We start from the raw sequence: 20618 nt of genomic DNA, 5'->3' as shown, positions 1-20618 counted from the left end.
GTCTTTATATGACAGGACTGCCTCTGCTGCATACGACTTATTGATTCTCATGATAAAAAAAAACAAAAAACAAACCTCACACTCTTCTTGTTTTGCTCATTTCTCTGCGACCTCCAAATTTGTTTGAAGGCTTGTTCCTCCTTTACCCCTTAAACATTAAGCCTTCTTGGTGTTCTGTGTCCAGCTCTTCTTATTCCTTTGCTAAATAACTCTGAAATATTTCAACCCCTGGTATTTCTTCAGAGAGCATGTGCATACTAACACCGCTTAAATTTGATTATCAAACATTTCTATTTTGAATTTTTGCTTACTATATGTACATCTGAATCGTCAAATATTTCCCTACCTCTGCTTCCCTTCCCCATCTATATTGTTGGCTTCACCCTCTGATTCACCACAGATGGAAACTTTGGGGGGGATCCTTTATTCTTCCCTCTTTAAAAAAAATTTTTTTATTATGTTATGTTAATCACCGTACATTACATCATTAGTTTTTGATGTAGTGTTCCATGATTCATCGTTTGCATATAACACCCAGTGCTCCATTCAGTACGTGCCCTCTTTAATACCCATCACCAGGCTAACCCATCCCCCCAACCCCCCTCCTCTCTAGAACCCTCAGTTTGTTTCTGAGAGTCCATAGTCTCTCATGGTTCGTCTCCCCCTCCGATTCCCCCCCTTCATTCTTCCCCTCCTGCTATCTTTTTCTTTTCTTTTCTTTTTAACATATAATGTATTATTTGTTTCAGAGGTACAGGTCTGTGATTTGTCAGTCTTACACAATTCACAGCGCTCACCATAGCATATACCCCCCAGTGTCTATCACCCAGCCACCCCATCCCTCCCACCCCCCACCACCCCAGCAACCCTCACTTTGTTTCTGAGAGTCCATAGTCTCTCATGGCTCTTGCCTCTTTCTATCTTTTTGTTACCTTTTTCTTATACATCTTCAACTATCTTTTCCTTATTGTTTTTCCTCTATAAATATTTTAAGAATTTATCACCTCCCTCTTTTTAGAATTGTAAGCCAAATCGAGGCCTTAGGTTATGAAATGTACATGGAGGAAAATTGGAGGGCAAGTGTCACTGAGTGAGTCAGTGAATGAGTCGGATATTTTTTATGAAGTCATTAGATAAGGCTTCTATAAGGTGGTGTCGTTTGAGTGCAAGGTTGAAGGAACTGAGCGTCTAGTACTACAGGCAGAGTGGCAAGGGAGTGGCAAGTATAAGAAATAGCAAAGAGGTCTGTGTAGCTGGAGAAGTGGGAAGGACACTACTTAATGAGGTGAGAGAGATAGTGGGTGCAGGCAAATAAATGAGGCAAGATCTGATAGGTCCTTATCAGGACTATGGAGGTCTTCCTCTGAGTGAGGTAGAAATCCACCGGAGAATTTTTGAGCAGAAGAATGATGTATTATTTGATGTGCAAATTATTATGTGTGCTGCTGTGTGGACAACAGACTGGGGCAGGAAGGGAAGCAATAACAGAATCAGGAAACAGAACTGACGGTGGAGGAAAAAGCAGGTAACGAGGTTGGGTTGGCATGAAACCAGGGGTTTTGTCTTGCTCGGTAGTGTGACAATCAAGAATCTCAGTGATCAGAATCCGTCAGAATCTATCAGAATCCATATTTCTTACCACATGCTGACTCTCAATTTAAACTCTCACAAAACCAAACTACCAGCTAATCCCCCTATTTTTGACTTTGATGCCTTCAAGTACATTAAACTCTTTAGATGAGATTCTACACAATAAATTCTATTAACATTTCACCTCTTTCAAGACCTATTCCTGAACTCTCCTCAGCAAATTAGGTCATCTGTTCTTTATGATACCATAAAAACCTTCATATTTATATAATTTCACTGCCACATAGTCAAATGATTCTTGGACAATCATGTTCACGTCATGCCCCCAACCCAGTTCTTTAGTTGTGGGCTATTTCAGGAAAGCTCATTGTCTTATATAAAACTAAAACAAGTTGGTATTTAATAAATATTTGAGTGAGGGAATATATAACGAAGAAGAGAAGTGAGGGAGAAAGGAAAGAAGAAAGGAAGGAGAAAAGGAAGGATGTATTTTTGTCTGCTCCACTAGGAAACTCTGGTCCCTCAAAGGACTAACGTGGAGAAACTCTTCAGTAATCATCTTCATTAAGACCAATGCCTACACTCTTCTGATTTTTGCTCAGATGTCACCTGAGCCTTCTCCAAATTTGGAACTGGGGATACTCACCAATGTGCTTTAGACACACAGTGACCCTCCTTATGAGGATGACCTGATCTCAGAGTACCTAAAAAGTTCCCTTGTCAACATTTCAGATGTTTGAGTCCCACCTGCACATGAGCCTTCAGTGCTGATATGTGTTCAGTTCAGTACAGGTTTATTGAAAGACTGGGCTCCCTCGTTCCCTCTAAACTGAACACACCATTTCAAGTCTTATTTGGGTACTTACTTAGTCTTGTCTACTAGGCCTTTCAAGGTCTTGACCTGTGTCACTGTACGTTAGAACTGGTTGAGAGGGCTGTGGCTGAAAAGATCAATGTTGCTATTTTCATCCATATTACCACTCTAATAGAATTGGTGCTAGTCAATTTGTCTAGATTGGTTCTTTGAAAAGACAGCCAGATGTACTAGGTTAGCCTTGTTTTGTTGGAGGTATGATGTCTACAATTTAAAATTTAGATCTATATGCAGCAGACAGGGTGTACATATATATTTTACATTCTTTTTTTGTTCCTTCTTTAGATACAAGATGTCTTAGTAATAAAAAAGAAAGAAAGAAAGAAAGACTGCTAAAGTTCTCTCTCAGCCGGAATAACTCAGAGTTACATAAGTGTTTATGAATAATGAATGTCTAATTGAGGTGCCTGAAATATGAATAACTATACTAGTCCATTCTGCAGTGGGATGTAGAATTCTAATTCTACAACAGGATTTTTATTTCCTCATATCTGCCTTCTGTTATTCCCACGGTTGAGTGTGAAACTAGCACAGATCACACGAGAGCGTCTGAAGGAATGAATCCCACTTTTCTTCTGAACGAGCTAAGCCATCCAAACAAAGAAAAAAATGGCAGGGGGAGATCCCCATGGGTTGAGAAAAAAGTAAACCTTAAATCTTGACTAATTCAATACACAGAAATAGAATCGCAGGGTTTTAGATTTTAGTCTTAGTAAGAAATCCATTTGAATTTAAATTGTTGGCATTCCAGAAGCTGATTAACATGTTCCATGCTGCTGACAAAATATCTTGCTTGTCTGTCTCTTCTTGGTCAATCCTTGCCATGTTATTGATGAATTGCTAAGGAGAATAATGCTTTCCAAATGTACGTCTTATCAGTAGGAAGAAGAGTTCCAAAGAACTCACAATAAATAAATGTGGAATTGCAACCAAAGGCCAGTGTTTTTCCTGTTTCGCTCATTGAATGGTACACCTTGTCTGCTCTGAGAACTCCTTCCCAGCATGGCAAGGAGCACAGAGGGCCCTGGTTGGCATCTCCGAGCTGTTCTACCCCTACTTTTCCTCATGCTGGACCATAGAAAGCTGGACTATGGCCTAAGGGAACCAAAGCCTGCCTCCAGACCCCTGTAGAGAAATCCCTGACCTCCCTAATCATGCAGGTAAAGCAGCATTTTTGCTAAAATTGCATTGTTTGGATGTGTCTAAGAAGCATCACGAAAACTGGGCCATCTGGGTGTTTCATCCCCAGCCTGATGATCACTGGATGTCTGGCACTCATGCCTGGGAAGAGGTTAGGTTGCTTGCAGGTTAAATGGCCTCTCTCCTTTCTCATGTCTGATGCCCAGTTAGTGCTAGTTCATTGGCCAGGGAACCAATAAACACTGTTTGTTGTTCAAAATACAACGATCTGGTTCAAAGTTCTCTTTCAATTGTGAACATTCAAATAGAACAACTTTGAATTGAAAACAAAAGGTGTTTGTTGCTTTCCTGACATTCTCTTTAGAAAATTATTTTCCATCATAAGTGATTAAGTCTTGAATAATATGTAGAAAAGACAGAAAATAATAACTTTGAAAGAACTGGTCAAATAGTTTTTCCTTTACTTATTCTGCTATAAGAAGATTGGGGAGAGGGGGGATGGCATCAGTTCCCTCAGCAGTCTCTCTAAGTTGCCAGGAAGTATGGTCATTCTACTAAACAGTAACAAAATGAGAGGCAAACTGTAAGAATGCCAAATCCTTCAGTGGAAGGAATAGAAGGAACCATTCAGTGATTGATAAGGATCACACAGTGAGATATTGTTATTATTAATGCCAGATTATCCCCATCTCATACCAAGCAAAGATCCAGTTTATGGTACAACTAGCAAATCTCAGATCTCAGGCATTTTCTATTGTGTGCTTGAGTTTTGTTTCTGTTATTCATTTCCTTTCACTTTGTACTGACTTACTGCTTTTTCTTCATGTGTGTTGTGAATATTGAGTGTTAGTGACTCAAAAAAATATTGCTTCTGTCAGTTCTTAGCACAGTGGTGCTGCACATCAGTAGTTTTCTCTCATTTCAATTCTTTCCTGGGAGACAGAATGTTGGTCTCATTGTTTTGTTCCAATCATTGCTGTTCTCACATATATAATATTTCAAGTACAATTACATCTTTTTTGCCTACCTCCTCATATTATACAAATTCAGAAAAAAACACTGAAGGAGACTAGTTTTGTCTGGCTTTTTAGTGTAAAAAAAGAGATGTGTCTGTTAAAAATATATTACATGCAAATATTTAAAACAGTATCTTTATTTCTCTTTGATTATTTAAAAAAAGATAATAAGCATGCAAAGACATCGCAAAGTTGGTGTGTACATCTCAGAAATAAAATAGAGAAATGTATCTGGTTGTGTTCTAAGACACCAGTAGGAAAACTTCAGCTATGCCCTGTAACTAACTCAAATATTCTTACAATTTTTCCTAAAGAAAAACTCACATAGACAGGGAAGACATGTGGAGAATAGAAGAGTGAATGATTTGAAGTCAGAAGAGATTGTTTCAAATGCCCAAATCTCCTTTCTGTTAACTGCAGTCTTGGGCAGGAGTCTAGACTTTCTTGAATTTAGGTTTTCTTATCCATAAAACTGAGTTTATTCTAAATTCTTTCCCAGGGTTTTTGAAGGGATCAGATGAAAGAATGTGTCCATGCCAGCATTGGTCTCAATATCTGTGAGTATCTACTCTGTGTGAGGCACCATGCTAGATGCTGGGTATACATGGATGCATGAGACACAGGACTTGTTACTCATACCCAGCCTCACGTGGTCAGGCAAACACGTCTACAATACAATATGCTAAGTTCTAAGATAGAAAAAAAAAACACACCTCAAAAAATGGAAAGGGATATCCTGTCTAGCCATCAGTGATGACTTGTTGGAAAGGGGACACCTGTCCTTGCTACTGGAGGACCAGCATCATTAGCACATTGAGGCTGTGTCTGTAGGACAATCTACATAATAAAAATCTGGAGGCCGATGGGAAGTGGTTATAATTTAGCACCGTTTTAATTTAGGTGGCAAAGACTGGGGTGGGGGCAGGCCAGGGCAGACAACCTCTGGGTTTCTTGGCCTCCCTGGGACTCATTTGTCGTGAATCGGCAGCCCTTCCAAGATGAGGAAAGTGTCATCATATCTGCCGTGTCGAAATCTTCCTCCGGTTGGTACCATTTCAGAGCTTGGATTAATCATCATCCTTCTGGGAATCCTACTTGGCCCTAGGGGAACGCACGGCCTTAGCAACATGTAAAAAGAAGAAACTCTAGCAGTCACTCATGAATGTCTGATATCACAGAAGCATAGAAACTACAGAAGCAGGTGGTTTCAACCTCCACTCTCCCTAGAACACTCAGGGAGGAAGAGAAAGAAAGTAAACAAGGGTCTTCATCACCTTAACAGTGGAGCCTGTAAGGCTTATCTAGTATTCTGAGCATCATGCGAAGGCAAAACAAACAAAAAACTCAAATTAATAATCCACTAAAATACATATATGCCAGACACTGACTAGGGAAAAATCCATAACACATGTGTAATTATACATTGTCCATACATATGCTCAGGCACAAGCCTTCTAATACAAAATAATTCACCTTGGTGGTAGGATAGTCTTCCTGACTGCAGATGTCTGGTGATACGGAGGGAACAGTTATAATCCAGGCAAGGCTCCTCCAACTGTAATAAATAGCCCTGCCTGCCGATTTTAAAGTGGGAAAACCGATACGGAGGAACGAAATTCTAGAAGCTGCTGAGAAGGAAATTAGAGCAAAATAAAAACATGCAACATGAATTCCTTACACTGTGAAGAAAATAAAAATAGCTAAGAAAAAGTAAAATAAAAGTGACCTTTGGGTGAAAACCTGAGGAGTAAAGCTTTCTACATTTTGAGTTTACATTTTAATGTTAAAGAGGCAAGAACAATAAAAGTAGACTGTCTTAAATGTCATGGTTTATTGTCAGCAGTATTCATGTCAAGCGTATATCTTGGTTTTAAAGCAAGGGGAGAGTAAACAATGTTGATTGCTCATTTGCCGAATACAGAAAAGGCAGTAGGCTAAGAAAGGCTAAACTGCTTTGAATCATTATTAGTGGCAATATTTTTAGAATTAGTTTTGGAAGGCACGAGTATAAAAGAGAGGAAATTCTATTTTTTTTTAATTCTTCTCAAAGAAATATGTGTGAAAAGAGTCGTTAATTTGCTAAAGGTATTAAGACAAGGGTCTAATTCATTCTAATAAGTATGACCTAACCAGGTTGCTAATGGAGCCATTACTAAATTAAATGCTCTCAGTAGCCTTGGAAATGATTTGGTCTGTTTTTTTTTTTTTTCCCTCTCTTCTCGAGTGAAATAAGGGGAAGGAAGCAAATAGACAAAATGATGGAACTTTCTCTATTCACAGAAGAATACAGCAGTCTTCCCAGTCCATGGTTTCCCTTTCTGTGGTTCTAATCACCCACGGTCAACCGCTGTCTGGAAACGGATGTCCTCTTTCTGACATATCACCAGAAGGCCTAACACTATGTCACAATGCCTACGTCATTCACCCCACTTCATCTCATCACCCAGGCATTTTATCATCCCACATCATCACAAGAAATGTGAAGACAGTACAAGAAGCTATTTTGGGAGAGAGAGACCATAGTCACATGAATTTTCTTAGAGTAGAATGTTATAAGTGTTCTATTTTATTATTAGTTATTGCTGTTAATCTCTTACTGTGCCTAATTTATAAATTTATCCCAGGTATGTATGTCTGTATGTATGTATGTATGGGAAAAAAACAGTATATACAGAGTTCAGTACTAGCCACTGTTTTGGGCATCCACTGGGGGTCTTGGAACATATCCCTCACAGATAAAGGGGGGGCTACTCTATATATTGAAGAATGATGGAGAGTCACTCATCTGGTATAGAGGAAATGTAATTATAGGATCTGAAGTATATTTTTCATATGTCTGTTTTTTTTTGTCCTAACCTTGTTGAATGAGGGTCCCAGACAGTGATTGGTAGACACACCCTGCTCATTCCTGGTCTTTTTTTTTTCTCTTAGTTTATACTGGCACACATGTATTCCTTATGAGCCACACACAAGATATAAGGACTGATAGAATGTGTTCTGCTACCCAAAGGAACCTGTTACCAAACGGATGCAACAGCTCAAATTGAAGGCTTCATCTATGAAAGGAATATCCTGAGATAAGAGAGGCATACTTTACCAGTTAGATATCACTATCTTGCTGGTAACTGTTCCACAATTTTGAAAGCACCGGGAGAACTCGATACCCTGGGGCCACTTCCTAACTGTTCGACATGTCTATTCTAAAACAACAGATACTATTTTAATTTACAATGATGATAAAAATATTTGCTAGTGTTATTTATTACTTATCATTGTGTGAGCCTAAGGTGGCTACAGCAATGTTTCAATAACTTGTGAGATAATTTTTTGTAAACTGAAAAATGTTAGCGAATACTCACTCTTGGTTTAACGAGTCATTGCAACATAGAAGCAATGAGCGTTTGAAGTTTAAAAAGAATAGAATAATATGTACAATAAATATGATTCAATATATTTGTTCATTCATTCAGAAAATATTCTTTGAAAGTTGAACATGTGTGCAGTACTATGTTAAAGAAATGCCTTTGAGATTGTGTGAAGAATTCTATTTTAAGATGAATACTTCAGATACAGTACAAATCATTCACATAGATCCTCCCCATTCTTGACAGAGATGTGAAAAATATTAAAGCCTCTTTTTGAACAAAATTAGCAAATATCAAAAGGGTAACAACATTTAATCTCCAAAATATACAATTGGCATGTATTCTGGAATGGTTTAGAAAGAAATACTCAGCTTGTAAAACCTTTATTTGATAAATAGTTTCTCCCAGTTATCCTGGCTATTTCTTTTTTAAAGATTTTATTTATTTATTTGAGAGAGAGAGAGAATGAGAGAGAGAGAGAGCACATGAGACCGGGGGAGGGTCAGAGGGAGAAGCGGACTCCCTGCCAAGCAGGGACCCCGATGCGGGACTCGATCCCGGGACTCCAGGATCATGACCTGAGCCGAAGGCAGTCGCTTAACCAACTGAGCCACCCAGGTGCCCTATCCTGGCTATTTTTAATATCATTTAATGGAAAGTATGTCTATGCACAGAGGAACAAGTGTGGGCAAACTAAGAATCTGCAGTGTTTCATTAAGATAAAAATCAAGGCATTATGATCAATCTTGGCTACAAGGTGAGGTGTTGGGAGATGACCTAATCCAAGTTTCTCAGGACAGAAGCAAGGTAATTGGGACAATTAAGTGAAGAGAGGAAGTGGCCCAAGATCTCCCCAAAGGCAGAAGGGAAACCTACTTTCTCTAATTCTGCACCAAGAAATCTACAAAGATATATTTAGTCTGTACATCTTCCCAAAATAAATATTTATTTAAATATATTTCTTGGGGCACCTGGGTGGCTCAGTTGGTTAAGCATCTGCCTTCAGCTCAGGTCATGATCCTGGAGTCCTGGGATCAAGCCCCGAGTTGGGCTCCCTGCTCATTGGGGAGCCTGCTTCTCCCTCTCCCTGTGCTGCTTCCCCTGTCTGTACTCTCTCTGTCAAATAAATAAAATCTTAAAAAAAAAAAAAAAATAAATAAATAAATATATTTCTTTGTTAGTGCAGATGTGAAGTTTTCCCACTCCATATGTCCTAAACTTTATAGAGCAAGTACCAAACAGCATGGGTTTCAATATTGCATGTAAAGGAAAATTACAAAGAATGTATTACAAAAATATAAATATCTGAATTGATCAGTCATAATTTTCCACTTTGTAAGGCAATCGGCTATTAATATTGGGATAAAGGAGAGTGTTAGAGAATTAATATCCCAGGGCCATTTTCAAAGATGGTAACAGTGTTTACTTTAATAACACTGTTTGTTCTACCTCATGATTTTGGCACATTTAAAGAAATATTTATTTATTTACTTGAAAGAGAAAGAGAGGAGGGGCAGAGGGAGAGAATCTTCAAGTAGATGCCCCTCTGAATGTGGAGCCCGATGTGGGGCTTAATGCAGGGCTCGACCCCACAACCCATGAGACCATGACCTGAGCTGAAACCAAGAGCTGGACACTTAACAGATTGAGCCACCCGGGCACCCCTCAGTGACACATTTTAATATATTTGCTACAAACATAGCAAACTAGCAACTTCCTAAAAATAATTAACTAAAAAATTGCTCATCTCAAATGCCCCAAGTCTAAAAACTCCCTTGCTCCAATTAATTCTACAAAAATCATACCCATCATACTATTATCAAAGAACCTTTAAACATAGTATTTTTACAAAGATAGTAGTGAACCCATGGGAAGTGTCTGTACTTCTAAGTATATTAAGCAAACCCTGTTTAAAACCCATGATGTGTAGACGGTTTGGTTATTTTAAAAAAGCATTTCCCAAAGTGGCGTGTGTTCTGCTGGACTCAAAGATGCTTCATGGCAAAGAAACTCTTTGATTCCCCTCGAGAGGTCCCCAGAACACAAGGATTTGCCCGGAGAATTTTATTGTGAAAATGTGGGTCTATGTGTGTGTTCATAGCACACGTTAACACCACACATTTTGGGAAACAATGTTCTAGGGCAAATGCTACAAAACCCAGCATGGATTTCTATGGGGAACACAAAAGAAGGTATTAAAATTCCAACATTATAAAATATGATGCCACAGCAGAAATATAGCAATATTATTTGCAAATTAAAAAGGCATGTCTAAACAAATTTATGAGTCATTCCCTGGTGACTATGCTTTCAACATTCTATCATTTTTAACAAGTCTCAATGATACAAATGTATCCTGTATTGCACACTGAATTTTTTAAAGCTCCCACTAAAGCCCAAATTTTGATTTATATTGGAGAATTAAAGTAAAAAGAATAAATTAAAACTTACAATGCTAGTTAGATGGTAACTCTCATCCAACTAGAAAAGGGAATACAAAGACCTACCGATGACCTTAGAAAAAATCATTCAACATCTATTTTTTAAAAATAGTCAGAATTTCTTGGGCTGAGGGGGAAAATATTTTTTATTCTCCCTAATGTCTAGAACAATTATTTTTGGCTTTCCTGAGGATCACAGAGTTAATAAATATTAGATTGGACTCTATAAGATCTAAATCAAAGGATATAAAGATAATCAGAACAAAATAACACAAATCACTAGCATAAATTCACTTGAAATGAAAGAAGTTTAAGGAGAAAAGACTTGGGGAACATTTAAGTTAATGTAAACAGCAGTTTGATTATGCAAAACTTATTAAAATTATATAAAATGTTATTTTATTAATCTTTCAAATATGATTTTTTCTTAGGTGATGGGAGGGGCAATACACACATTGGTAAATATGCAAATTCTAGCAGTCACTTTGTAGGGAGGTTTTGCTTTTGTAACGACAAGAGTAATGTATTCCCTTGCTTTGAAATATTAGTATCTGCGCTGTTGCCTTTGGGAGCTGAGGGTAATTGGTGGGAGAGTATCAATTCATTGCAACACAGATTGTGTAGACTATTTCATTTAATCTTCACAACAGCTCTGCTATACTGTATAGTTGATTCCATTTTAAAATATAAATAGGGGGCCCATGCCTGCAAGATTATCCTGGAATAATTATTAATAGAATTCATGCACTGTCCAAGTTCCTGGTTCGGATGAGAGGTTGTAGAGTAAACATAGAAATTAGGAAACCGAGATGCAGAGAGATTGATAACTGACTAATCCTATGCTCATCCTTGGTTGATTCTGTATTGGAATCTAGTTATGCATGAATACAAGTCATTCTCTCTTCACTGCTCAGCACTGCATCAGAGCTGGCGAAGTCAGCAGGTGTTTTCGGGAGAGTAATTCAAAGATGAAGAAGTATGGCCAGTCCAAATAGAAATGGCAAATAGTCTAAAATGCTACATTAGAAAATCAGTTCTCGAGATTTTCCTGCTCCCAAGGATCTGCTCTTAAAGGCAAATTCTCCTAGAAGAAGTAACACAACTAATGAATTCATACTAAAGTAATAATGAATGCTCACTGAGTGGGAAAAGGAGCAGATGAAGAGAAACAGGAAGTGGTAGAGGCTGGAGAAGAGAAAGAGGGGAAATGGTGGAACGGAATCTGTCAACACGGACAGAAGCTCAACAATTGGGGGAGGGGTAACTGGGTGGCTCAGTCGGTTAAACACCTGCCTTAGTCTCAGGTCATGATCTCAGGGTCCTGGGATGGAGCCCTGCTCTGGGCTCCCAGCTCAGTGGGGAGTCGGCTTCTCCTTCTTCCTCTCCACCTCCCCCTGCCCCCCTGCTCGTGCTCTCTTTCTCTGTCTCAAATAAATAAAATCTTTAAAAAAGTTCAACAATTGGGAACTCAGTCTATTTCATAATTTAAGCCTCCATGTTACAGTCTAAGGGAAGAGCCTCCTAATAAGGTTAATAATGCTGCCAGAAGGGGGCAGTGTGGAACAGGAACGGGTCCGCGACTGCAGAGAGCAGAAGAGCGCCGTAGGAGGCATTACTGGCACAGAAAGGGACAATGTCCTCTCCGAAGCGTTGTGATTGCTTTGCCAACTTGTAGTCTTATCAGTTACCGCTTAATTAGTAGTGACAGAACCTTTTAATATTTAAAGCAGAACAGGGAAGAAAAGAAAGCAGAGGAAAAAGAGGTAGTTTACAAATGTAACTCGGGGAGAGGAGATCAAGGGTGCGATAAAGGGCGGGAAAGAACTCTGAAGAGCAGAGTGGGGTATGATGATTGGCTGAGCCACTCAGGAGCCTGAAAGAGGCGTTCCAACACTTGTAAGTATGGAAGTGGAAGTAGAGGAGGTCGGTATTATGCTAATTACTAAAGCTCCCTCTTGGTCAAGAGGGGGCAGAAAATGATAAAGGCAATGATTTGACCAAGCCAAGTTCTCAAGTCATGGCAACAATTATTAACTTCAGTGGTGTCTTTTAAGGGAAGGTAAAGGCTGTAGTTCTTTTTAAGATACACGTGTGGACATTAAGAGATCTGTTCCAGCAGTCTTTCCAGATGTCTATTATACACATATTCCTCCCCGAAGTGATTATCAATTATGTGGCTTACAAATGCAATCTGTTCTCCCTGCTGGAAGAAATAAAGGATAAATATCCTCAAAACAACACCATCACAAAACCTCTCTGCCCTTTGATTCAATAAAGAGGATGACAGGTTCCTAAAATGGAAGGGATAGCCAGGAAGCAAATCTTTAAAAAAAAGTCTCTGAAGAGCAGCAAGTATTGAAGGATCTACTGAGGGAAAGTAAGTAGTAAGACGGTGAAAAGAAAGAAAAGTATTCAAGACCCACATCACTCAAGAAACTCTGAGCTCTCATGACTGGGTTGCTTTGGTTATAAGCATAAATCAAATTTGACTTATGTCTTCCAGCTCTTTTTAGGTTCTATCTTTGGGCTAATTCCAGTGCAGCGCCAATATTGCTTCATCTGGCAAAATCGAGCATGAAGAACTCCAATCTGTGGCCAGTGGAGGGAGAAGGAGACCATGTGACAGACAGAATGATGACCCTCTGGGGTAGGAGAGAGAGGATGATTTCTACAAAAGGCAGGTGAACTGGAAAGTTGAAAGTCTGGCAGAAGAAATGACTGGCATCTCTAACATGACATTCTATCTAACAAGGTTGTTGTGAAGATCAAGGGACATTTAGAACATTTTATTATCTGTAAAACACTATATAAATGTAAGGTAGGGTTTTCCGCATACAAGGCTCTCAAAGGTTTGCTAACCTTTGGAAAGATTAACCCATCTAATTGCTATTGACTCGGAATGACACAAGACTGGGACACCTTTAGCGAATTAAGAACAGGGAGATAAATGCAGAAGGTAGATCACAGGGGGTTGGTATTTTTATAAAACAAACAAGCAAAAACAACACAAAGCAGTAGTAGGCTCCAAAAATGTCAGAATTATATGTAGATTTTCCATGAAAGCATTACATTTCCCCCCAGTTTTGTCATAAATTGGCCCCTGACATCAAGGTTGTAGCAGATGGATTTATACTGTGTGGAACCCAAAAACTAAACTCATTTTTTAAAATTCATGTCAATCTGTCATCTGAATGTATATTTGCATTATAATCTGATTATCTATGTATTCAAAAACTCAATCTCTCCAAAATGTATTTGAGGAATATCATTTAAATATATGATAAAACTTGAAGCAATGTTAATCAACATAATGCTCAACTGAATTTGTTCTTTTCTGTATTTGTATAATTGGTAAGTTATATTATTTTATCCTTCTCTGTTAGTATATGATCTTCTTGCTTTCAGATGCTTATATGGTGTATGCATCAGATGATTCTTGCCAATAGTGAAGTAAGAAAATATATATCCAGCAAGATATATATATATATATATATATAAAATAGATATATAAATGTATAAATATATAAATGTGTATAAATATATAGGTATATGAAAATAGAAAGATTTATATATCTTATGTAAATACATATCTTTTATTTTTTATTTTTATAAAACTATATATAAAGATAATATCTTTTTATCTATAAATATATATCAAAAAGGTATATACATATATTTTTTTATTTACTCCCTTTGGAATTCTCTGCTGCCTTTATCTATCTTTGAGATGTGTAATATTTTGCTGCACTTCTAAAAAAATCTGTTCTTAATCAATGTGGGTTATTAGCCATTTATACCTTAGTATGAATTTCAGTCAACATGGCTCCTCTCCTAAGAGCATTTGTGTATGAACTTTATTAGGGGGAAAAAAAAAAGCTCTGTTTATTATGAAAATAACCATATGTAGATTTCTTTTTTTTTTCCTTTTTCTTGTAGAGGAAATAACCCTCCTCTCTGATGCTTGCTACCTTGACCCATACTGAGGTCATCAACTAGGGTTGAGGCTAGCCCTGCACATGGGTGTCTTGTATGTACATTCATTTTTTAAAAAATATTTTATTTATTTATTTGAGAGAAAGAATGAGAGAGAGAGAGAGAGAGAGAGCATGAGATGGGGGAGGGTCAGAGGGAGAAGCAGACTCCCTGCTGAGCAAGGAGCCCGATGCGGGACTCGATCCTGGGACTCCAGGATCATGACCTGAGCCGAAGGCAGTCGCTTAACCAACTGAGCCACCCAGGCGCCCTTGTATGTACATTCAGAGGTAAAGCAGCATGAGGAGTGGAGATATAACCAGTTGCATAACAGTCCTGAACAGCCAGGTAGATAGTATGTGATGGAGTAGGGGAGGAAGTTAGATGCAAATATACACAGTATACGACTGATAAGCAAAAAGGGCCTTTGGGAACCAAAGAGTAAGTAACTTAAGCCCCAGAATAATAAATGTTGATAAAATGGGCGATAAGCAAGTGTAAATCTATAACTATAGCACGGACGATGCTTCCTCCTGGCAAACTACTACATCATGCTTTCATCCCAATGCATGACATTGTATCCTATCAATAGTCAAACAGAGATAAGCTTTTGGTCAAACTAGAAAACCATAAATTTTGCTTATACTCTTTTGCTTTTGAAATAACTTTTTTTTGGAAATACATTGTATCTATAAATCTATCTACATAAATATATAGGTATAGGTATTTACATTCTATAAACTAGAGAAACCTATCGTAAAGAAAGTGAAGACGTTCTTCAAATCCCACCCTCCAGGTTAAAAAAAAAAAAAAAGTTAACTTTTAGAAGCTTAATTTCAGATGCCTAACTCTACATATATGAGTAGATAAATAGGTAAATAGCTCTAAATAATTCAAAATGGCATCTTATACTATTTTTAAAAACAAACAAAAGAGACTCTAATATAACTACTTGAATGAGAACAAAAACAACAAAAGAAATTATCGATGTTTCTTCATAAGAGACATAGCTTCCTAAAACAAAAAACAAGAACAACAAAGACAACATAAATATTCATTTAAAGTTATAGTGTCTAGCGGCCTCCTGTTCTGAAAGGTTAAGGGAAAAAGGCATACATCTTTTAATTCCCATAATTTGGCATTTTTACATTCTCGCATCTATAAAATTTATACTCTGTTCTACATCTGTAGTTCCTAAATTGTTTACTTATGGCCTATATTTAAATGGATTCACTGCTCAGCACCAAGCATTTGACCATGGTTTCTTGATTCTTTTTATTTCACGCATCTCATCGCTGATTATATTGTATCATTTGTGTTCCCAAAGAGGTTATATGCTTGAGGCAACCTGACTTGCCCAGATTCTCTGGTATAAAATTCATCAGTCATATTTTCCTATGAACCTTTCTAAAGAAATATTCTGTGACTCTATTTCCTACCATTAAAGTTGATTTCTCAATGTCAGGACTTCCTTCAGGGAATACTGTATCCTCTTGACATCTAGGAATACATGTTATTTCTTTTCTCTTATACATTTTGCTCCAGATTTACTAGTACTTGGCTGGCCTACATCGTCATTATTATTTGGGTATGGCCAGCTCCTTGTTTCATGATTTTCTACTTATATTTTTTTGCTTGTTTGTTTTTAGTGGCTTATAGAAAAGGAATGAATTAAAATTCTCATTACTTTTACATCTTTAAGCAAAATTTTTGTAACTTATAGTAACTCACCAACTCTGTCATGACCATAACCTGACAAATACCATGTTATAAAAAGTGCAGCATCATAGATACAAAGCACCGACTGGTGGTTCCCAGAAGGGGTCCCCAGTGAAGTGGGTGAAAAAGGTCAAATGGTATCAATTTTCAGTTATAAAAGGAGTCATATAGCTAATAATACTATACCACATATTTGAAAGTTGCTAAGAGTAGATCTTAAGAGTCCACATCAAAAGAAAAAAAATTGTAACTATGCATGGTGAGAGATGTGAACTAGACTTATTGTGGTGATCGTTTTGCAATATATATAAAATCATACTGTGCACCTGAAAATAATACGTTACATGCCAATTATACCGCAATTAAAAAAAGCAGAAAATTAACTGCAAAAAAAGAGCAGCTAATTAATACTACTTTTAAATCAAAGCAGTATATATTTTAAAATTTGTATTCCTCCACTTTTGCCTGAGTATCATCTTTCACCAAGTCTTTTTACTAATTAAGGTATCTTCATACACCTGTGAATTTCTGTATATATTATTCTACTCTTTTCTTATCTATTTTCTTCTCCCTTTTGATCTTTCTGAATCTCTCTGATATCTCTTTCTCTCTTTTCACATGTCATTTTTTTCTTCCTTCCCCTTTCTTCTTTTTATCTCCCCTTTTGGGTTTTCCCCTGCTCTCTGTTTCTTTATGTTTCTTTCCTCCCTCTCTCCTTCCCTCCCTCCCTTGCTTTCTTCCTTCTACTTGTATTTTTTTTCCTTGAATTGGCTGTGATGGGAGTTTAGTGTTTCTAGTTTTACTGAAGACAAATTATGGTCCTTGTGAATTGATTCATATTTATCCAAGAAACTATTTCTTTCTTTTCCTTTTAAGTTGTCGTTCATTGTTATTTGTATCAGTGTTCCTTTGAAGCAAGAAGAGTTTTAAGTTTCTGTCCTTAATCATTTTCTTTTATTCTCTGTGGATTGCTGCCTACTTTGAAATTACCATTTACTAATTAATATTATTACTTTAAAATCCAAAACTCAAAATTTAGCTGCAAATGTATAACTATTTTTCACAACGGCTTTAATTACAAAATTAAATTCTGGGCACTGGGGGGGGCAGAAATTACCAAGGATCACTTTTTTAACCTATATTTTCAATAGACACTGTTTATATGTTACTTTTTAAAAATAAAAAATACTGAATACAGAGTATTTTTTCATTCACTGTATACATATTTGAAATCAATTCATTATAACTTTTTTCTAAATGATTTTTCGATTAATAAGAACTTCCTTAACTCAGAATTTTTATATCCTTTGGAATTCATTATCATATACAACTCCAAAAATTCTTCCTCTTCAATTTACCATCTCTTACTTCCAGCCCAAATTTTCCTATATCACTCCCCGACAGTGCCCACAAAAGAAGTTTATAGTATCTATGAGGTGTCTGCTAATAACATGTTATCATTTAACACATTTACTGACAAAGGAAATAAAATGTGCCTTACCCCCTCGCTTGTTGATCTTGGCATAGCCTGGAGAATAGCTCCCAGACATGGAGGACGAGCTGCTGAAAGCTACATGGGGGAGTCCAGACACAAGTGGTTCATCACATTTTTCTGAAAAGAAAAGAAAAAAGAGAAAGATTAAATATTTTAAAATAATGACTTGGTACGGTTTTTAGTTAAAATAATTGTTGACTACAGTACAAATGTCAAAATCTATGATACAACATTTAGCAAATGATCAGAATTTAGACAATTCAACGGTGATAATTTAAACTCCTGCTTCTTAAGAGTTGTAGCTATAACAACATGCTTTATGCTGAAGGGCCTCAATACAGACCTGCTGTCTAAGAGTCATGAGGAAAGGTGGTGGTGTTTATTTAACAAGTTTTGCAAAAGCTGGCATCCTCTGGAAATCTTCAGGGATTTATGCATTATAGGGGTAGAGGATTAGAAACGTTGATTAGAAACACAGAGATTGGACGAGGGAAGACTAGGAGGCATCCTACCAAAGCTAAAAAAGCCTGAGAAATAGGGGTCAGAAAGGGAGAACAAGAATAATCATCACCCTGAAAAGTATTGCCATCTGAAAAATTAACCAGTTCCCATCATCCTCGACTAATCAACTGCATTGGGACCAGGTGATCCCTTGATTCCATTCTTCACTTGGCTTCAATGGCCATGAAGTTTTTGTGTTTCCTCCTTCCTCACTACTGCTTACTCTGATTCCTTCAATGTATCTCTCTCATTTTCCTAATGTCTAAATGTTAAAGAGCCCAGGACTCAACTCTTGGATCTCTTCTAGGTCCACGCATGCTCTCTGGGAAACTGCATCAGGAGTTGTGTGTTCTCATTCTGGAATATCCCAAATCCTACCCCCTCACATCACCTGGTCCAAGTGGCCACCAGAGATCACTGTTGTGAAAGACCGGATAGTCTTCCTTCCTTGCTTTTCTATCGTTCTGCACACAGCAGCCTAAGTGATGCTTACAGATGTAAGTGGGCAGGTGGCTCTAATGCTCACAGTACCCACTGGCTCCTGCTCTCAATCACTCCGAATCAAGTCTCACGCCCTCCAGTGGCCCGCGCTGGCCACCGGACTGGTCACATCTCTCTCCAGCATCTTTGTCCATTGCTGTCTACCACTAGGGCCCACTTCCTCTTACTGCAACATCAGGCCAACTCCTGCACGGCCTTCTCGATTACTCTTCCAGCCACCTCAAGGCTCTTCTCTCTGGTCTCTGTTCAAAGTCACCTTTACTGCTGCAGACAGGCTTCTCCAGTCTGGCCAGCTAAATGAGCACAATGCTACTATCACTCTTGGTCCCCACTTCTGGCTTTCTTTTCCTTCATAGCACTCAGAGCCCCTGAGTTTTTTTACTCATTTGTTTGGTTTCCTTTCTCTCCCACTAGAATGGCTGCTCTGTGGGAATCAAGTTTTTGATAGTCTGCTTAATGCTTACTCTCCAGTGATGGGAACTGCACTTGGCACTTAGCACATACTCTAAAAACATTTATAGAATAAATGAGTGAATGAATGAATGAATGAGAAAAAGAACCAATACAATCTGACAATGGCAGAGTCCCAAAACACACTGTCAAATTACAAGACGGCACACCACCGAATTGGAGAGGTGGTCTTCAATCCTCCACAAATGTTTACACATGCTCAGTACTGTTTAATAAGACAGAGTTACACTACATATTCTAGGATCCTTTCTATCTCAGATATTTATAAATGGAAGAAAAGTTAAGCAACAGAAGGAATGAACTCATGTTCTTCAAAAGTCACTCAAGTGGAGTGAGGTCCCCAGTGATACTGGGGAAATGACTTATGATTCATTATCTCACCACTCAAGTGTGTACAAATCTGAAGTTAAAAATGAACATATCCATCATCATAAAATATAGTTAGATTTCTTATTTTTCTTAAGTATAATGCAATACCTCTGGGAAATATGGCATCTGTGTATGAATATATTCCCCAGAAAGCTCAATGTAAAAAGATGAAAAGATGAAAATAAAATTTATTTTTTAAAATAATTTTTTATTGTTATGTTATTCACCATACATTACATCATTAGTTTTTGAGGTAGTGTTCCATGATTCATTGCTGTGCATAACACCCAGTGCTCCACGCAGAATGTGCCCTCTTTAATACCCATCACCAGGCTAACCCATCCCCCCCCTCCCCTCTAGAACCCTCAGTTTGTTTTTCAGAGTCCATCATCTCTAATGGTTCGTCTCCCCCTCTGACTTACTCCCCTTCATTCTTCCCCTCCGGCTATCTTCTTTTTTTTTCTTAACATATATTGCATTATTTGTTTCAGAAGTACAGATCTGTGATTCAATAGTCTTGTACAATTCACAGTGCTCACCATAACACATACCCTCCCCAATGTCTATCACCCAGCCACCCCCTCCCTCTCACCCCACCCCCACTCCAGCAACCCTCAGTTTGTTTCCTGAGATTAAGGATTCCTCATATCAGTGAGGTCATATGATACATGTCGTTCTCTGATTGACATATTTCACTCAGCATAACACCCTCCAGTTCCATCCAGTCGTTGCAAATGGCAAGCTCTCATTCATTTTGATGGCTGCATAATACTCCATTGTGTATATATACCACATCTTCTTTATCCATTCATCTGTTGATGGACATCTTGGCTCTTTCTACAGTTTGGCTATTGTGGACATTGCTGCTATAAACATTGGGGTGCACCTACCCCTTCGGATTCCTACATTTGTATATTTGTGGTAAATACCCAGTAGTGCAATTGCTGGATCGTAGGGTAGCTCTATTTTCAACTTTCTGAGGAACCTCCACACTGTTTTCCAGAGTGGTTGCACCACCTTGCATTCCCACCAACAGTGTAGGAGGGTTCCCCTTTCTCCGCATCCCTGCCAACATCTGTCGTTTCCTGACTTGTTATTTTTAGCCAACCTGACTGGTGTGAGGTGGTATCTCATTGAGGTTTTGATTTGGATTTCCCTGATGCC

General features: G+C 38.0%; 1 protein-coding gene across 1 annotated transcript in view; it reads right to left on the bottom strand.

Annotated features, from left to right (window-relative positions):
- CNTNAP2 (contactin associated protein 2) overlaps window positions 1-20618 on the bottom strand; it is a 2027980-nt gene that overhangs the window by 1410230 nt on the left and 597132 nt on the right. Inside the window, exon 2 of the mRNA XM_073899330.1 lies at window positions 17619-17729. Within this exon, the coding sequence (XP_073755431.1) occupies window positions 17619-17729 (111 nt within the window). The remainder of the gene's footprint in view (window positions 1-17618; window positions 17730-20618) is intronic.

This window comes from Callorhinus ursinus, unplaced genomic scaffold (assembly GCF_003265705.2).
Source record: "Callorhinus ursinus isolate GAN/ISIS: 27379988/994484 unplaced genomic scaffold, GSC_fseal_2.0 scaffold12, whole genome shotgun sequence".
Classification (NCBI taxonomy): domain Eukaryota; kingdom Metazoa; phylum Chordata; class Mammalia; order Carnivora; family Otariidae; genus Callorhinus; species Callorhinus ursinus.
The sequence above is the reverse complement of the archived record's forward strand: the minus strand, read 5'-3'. Positions and strand labels throughout refer to the sequence as shown.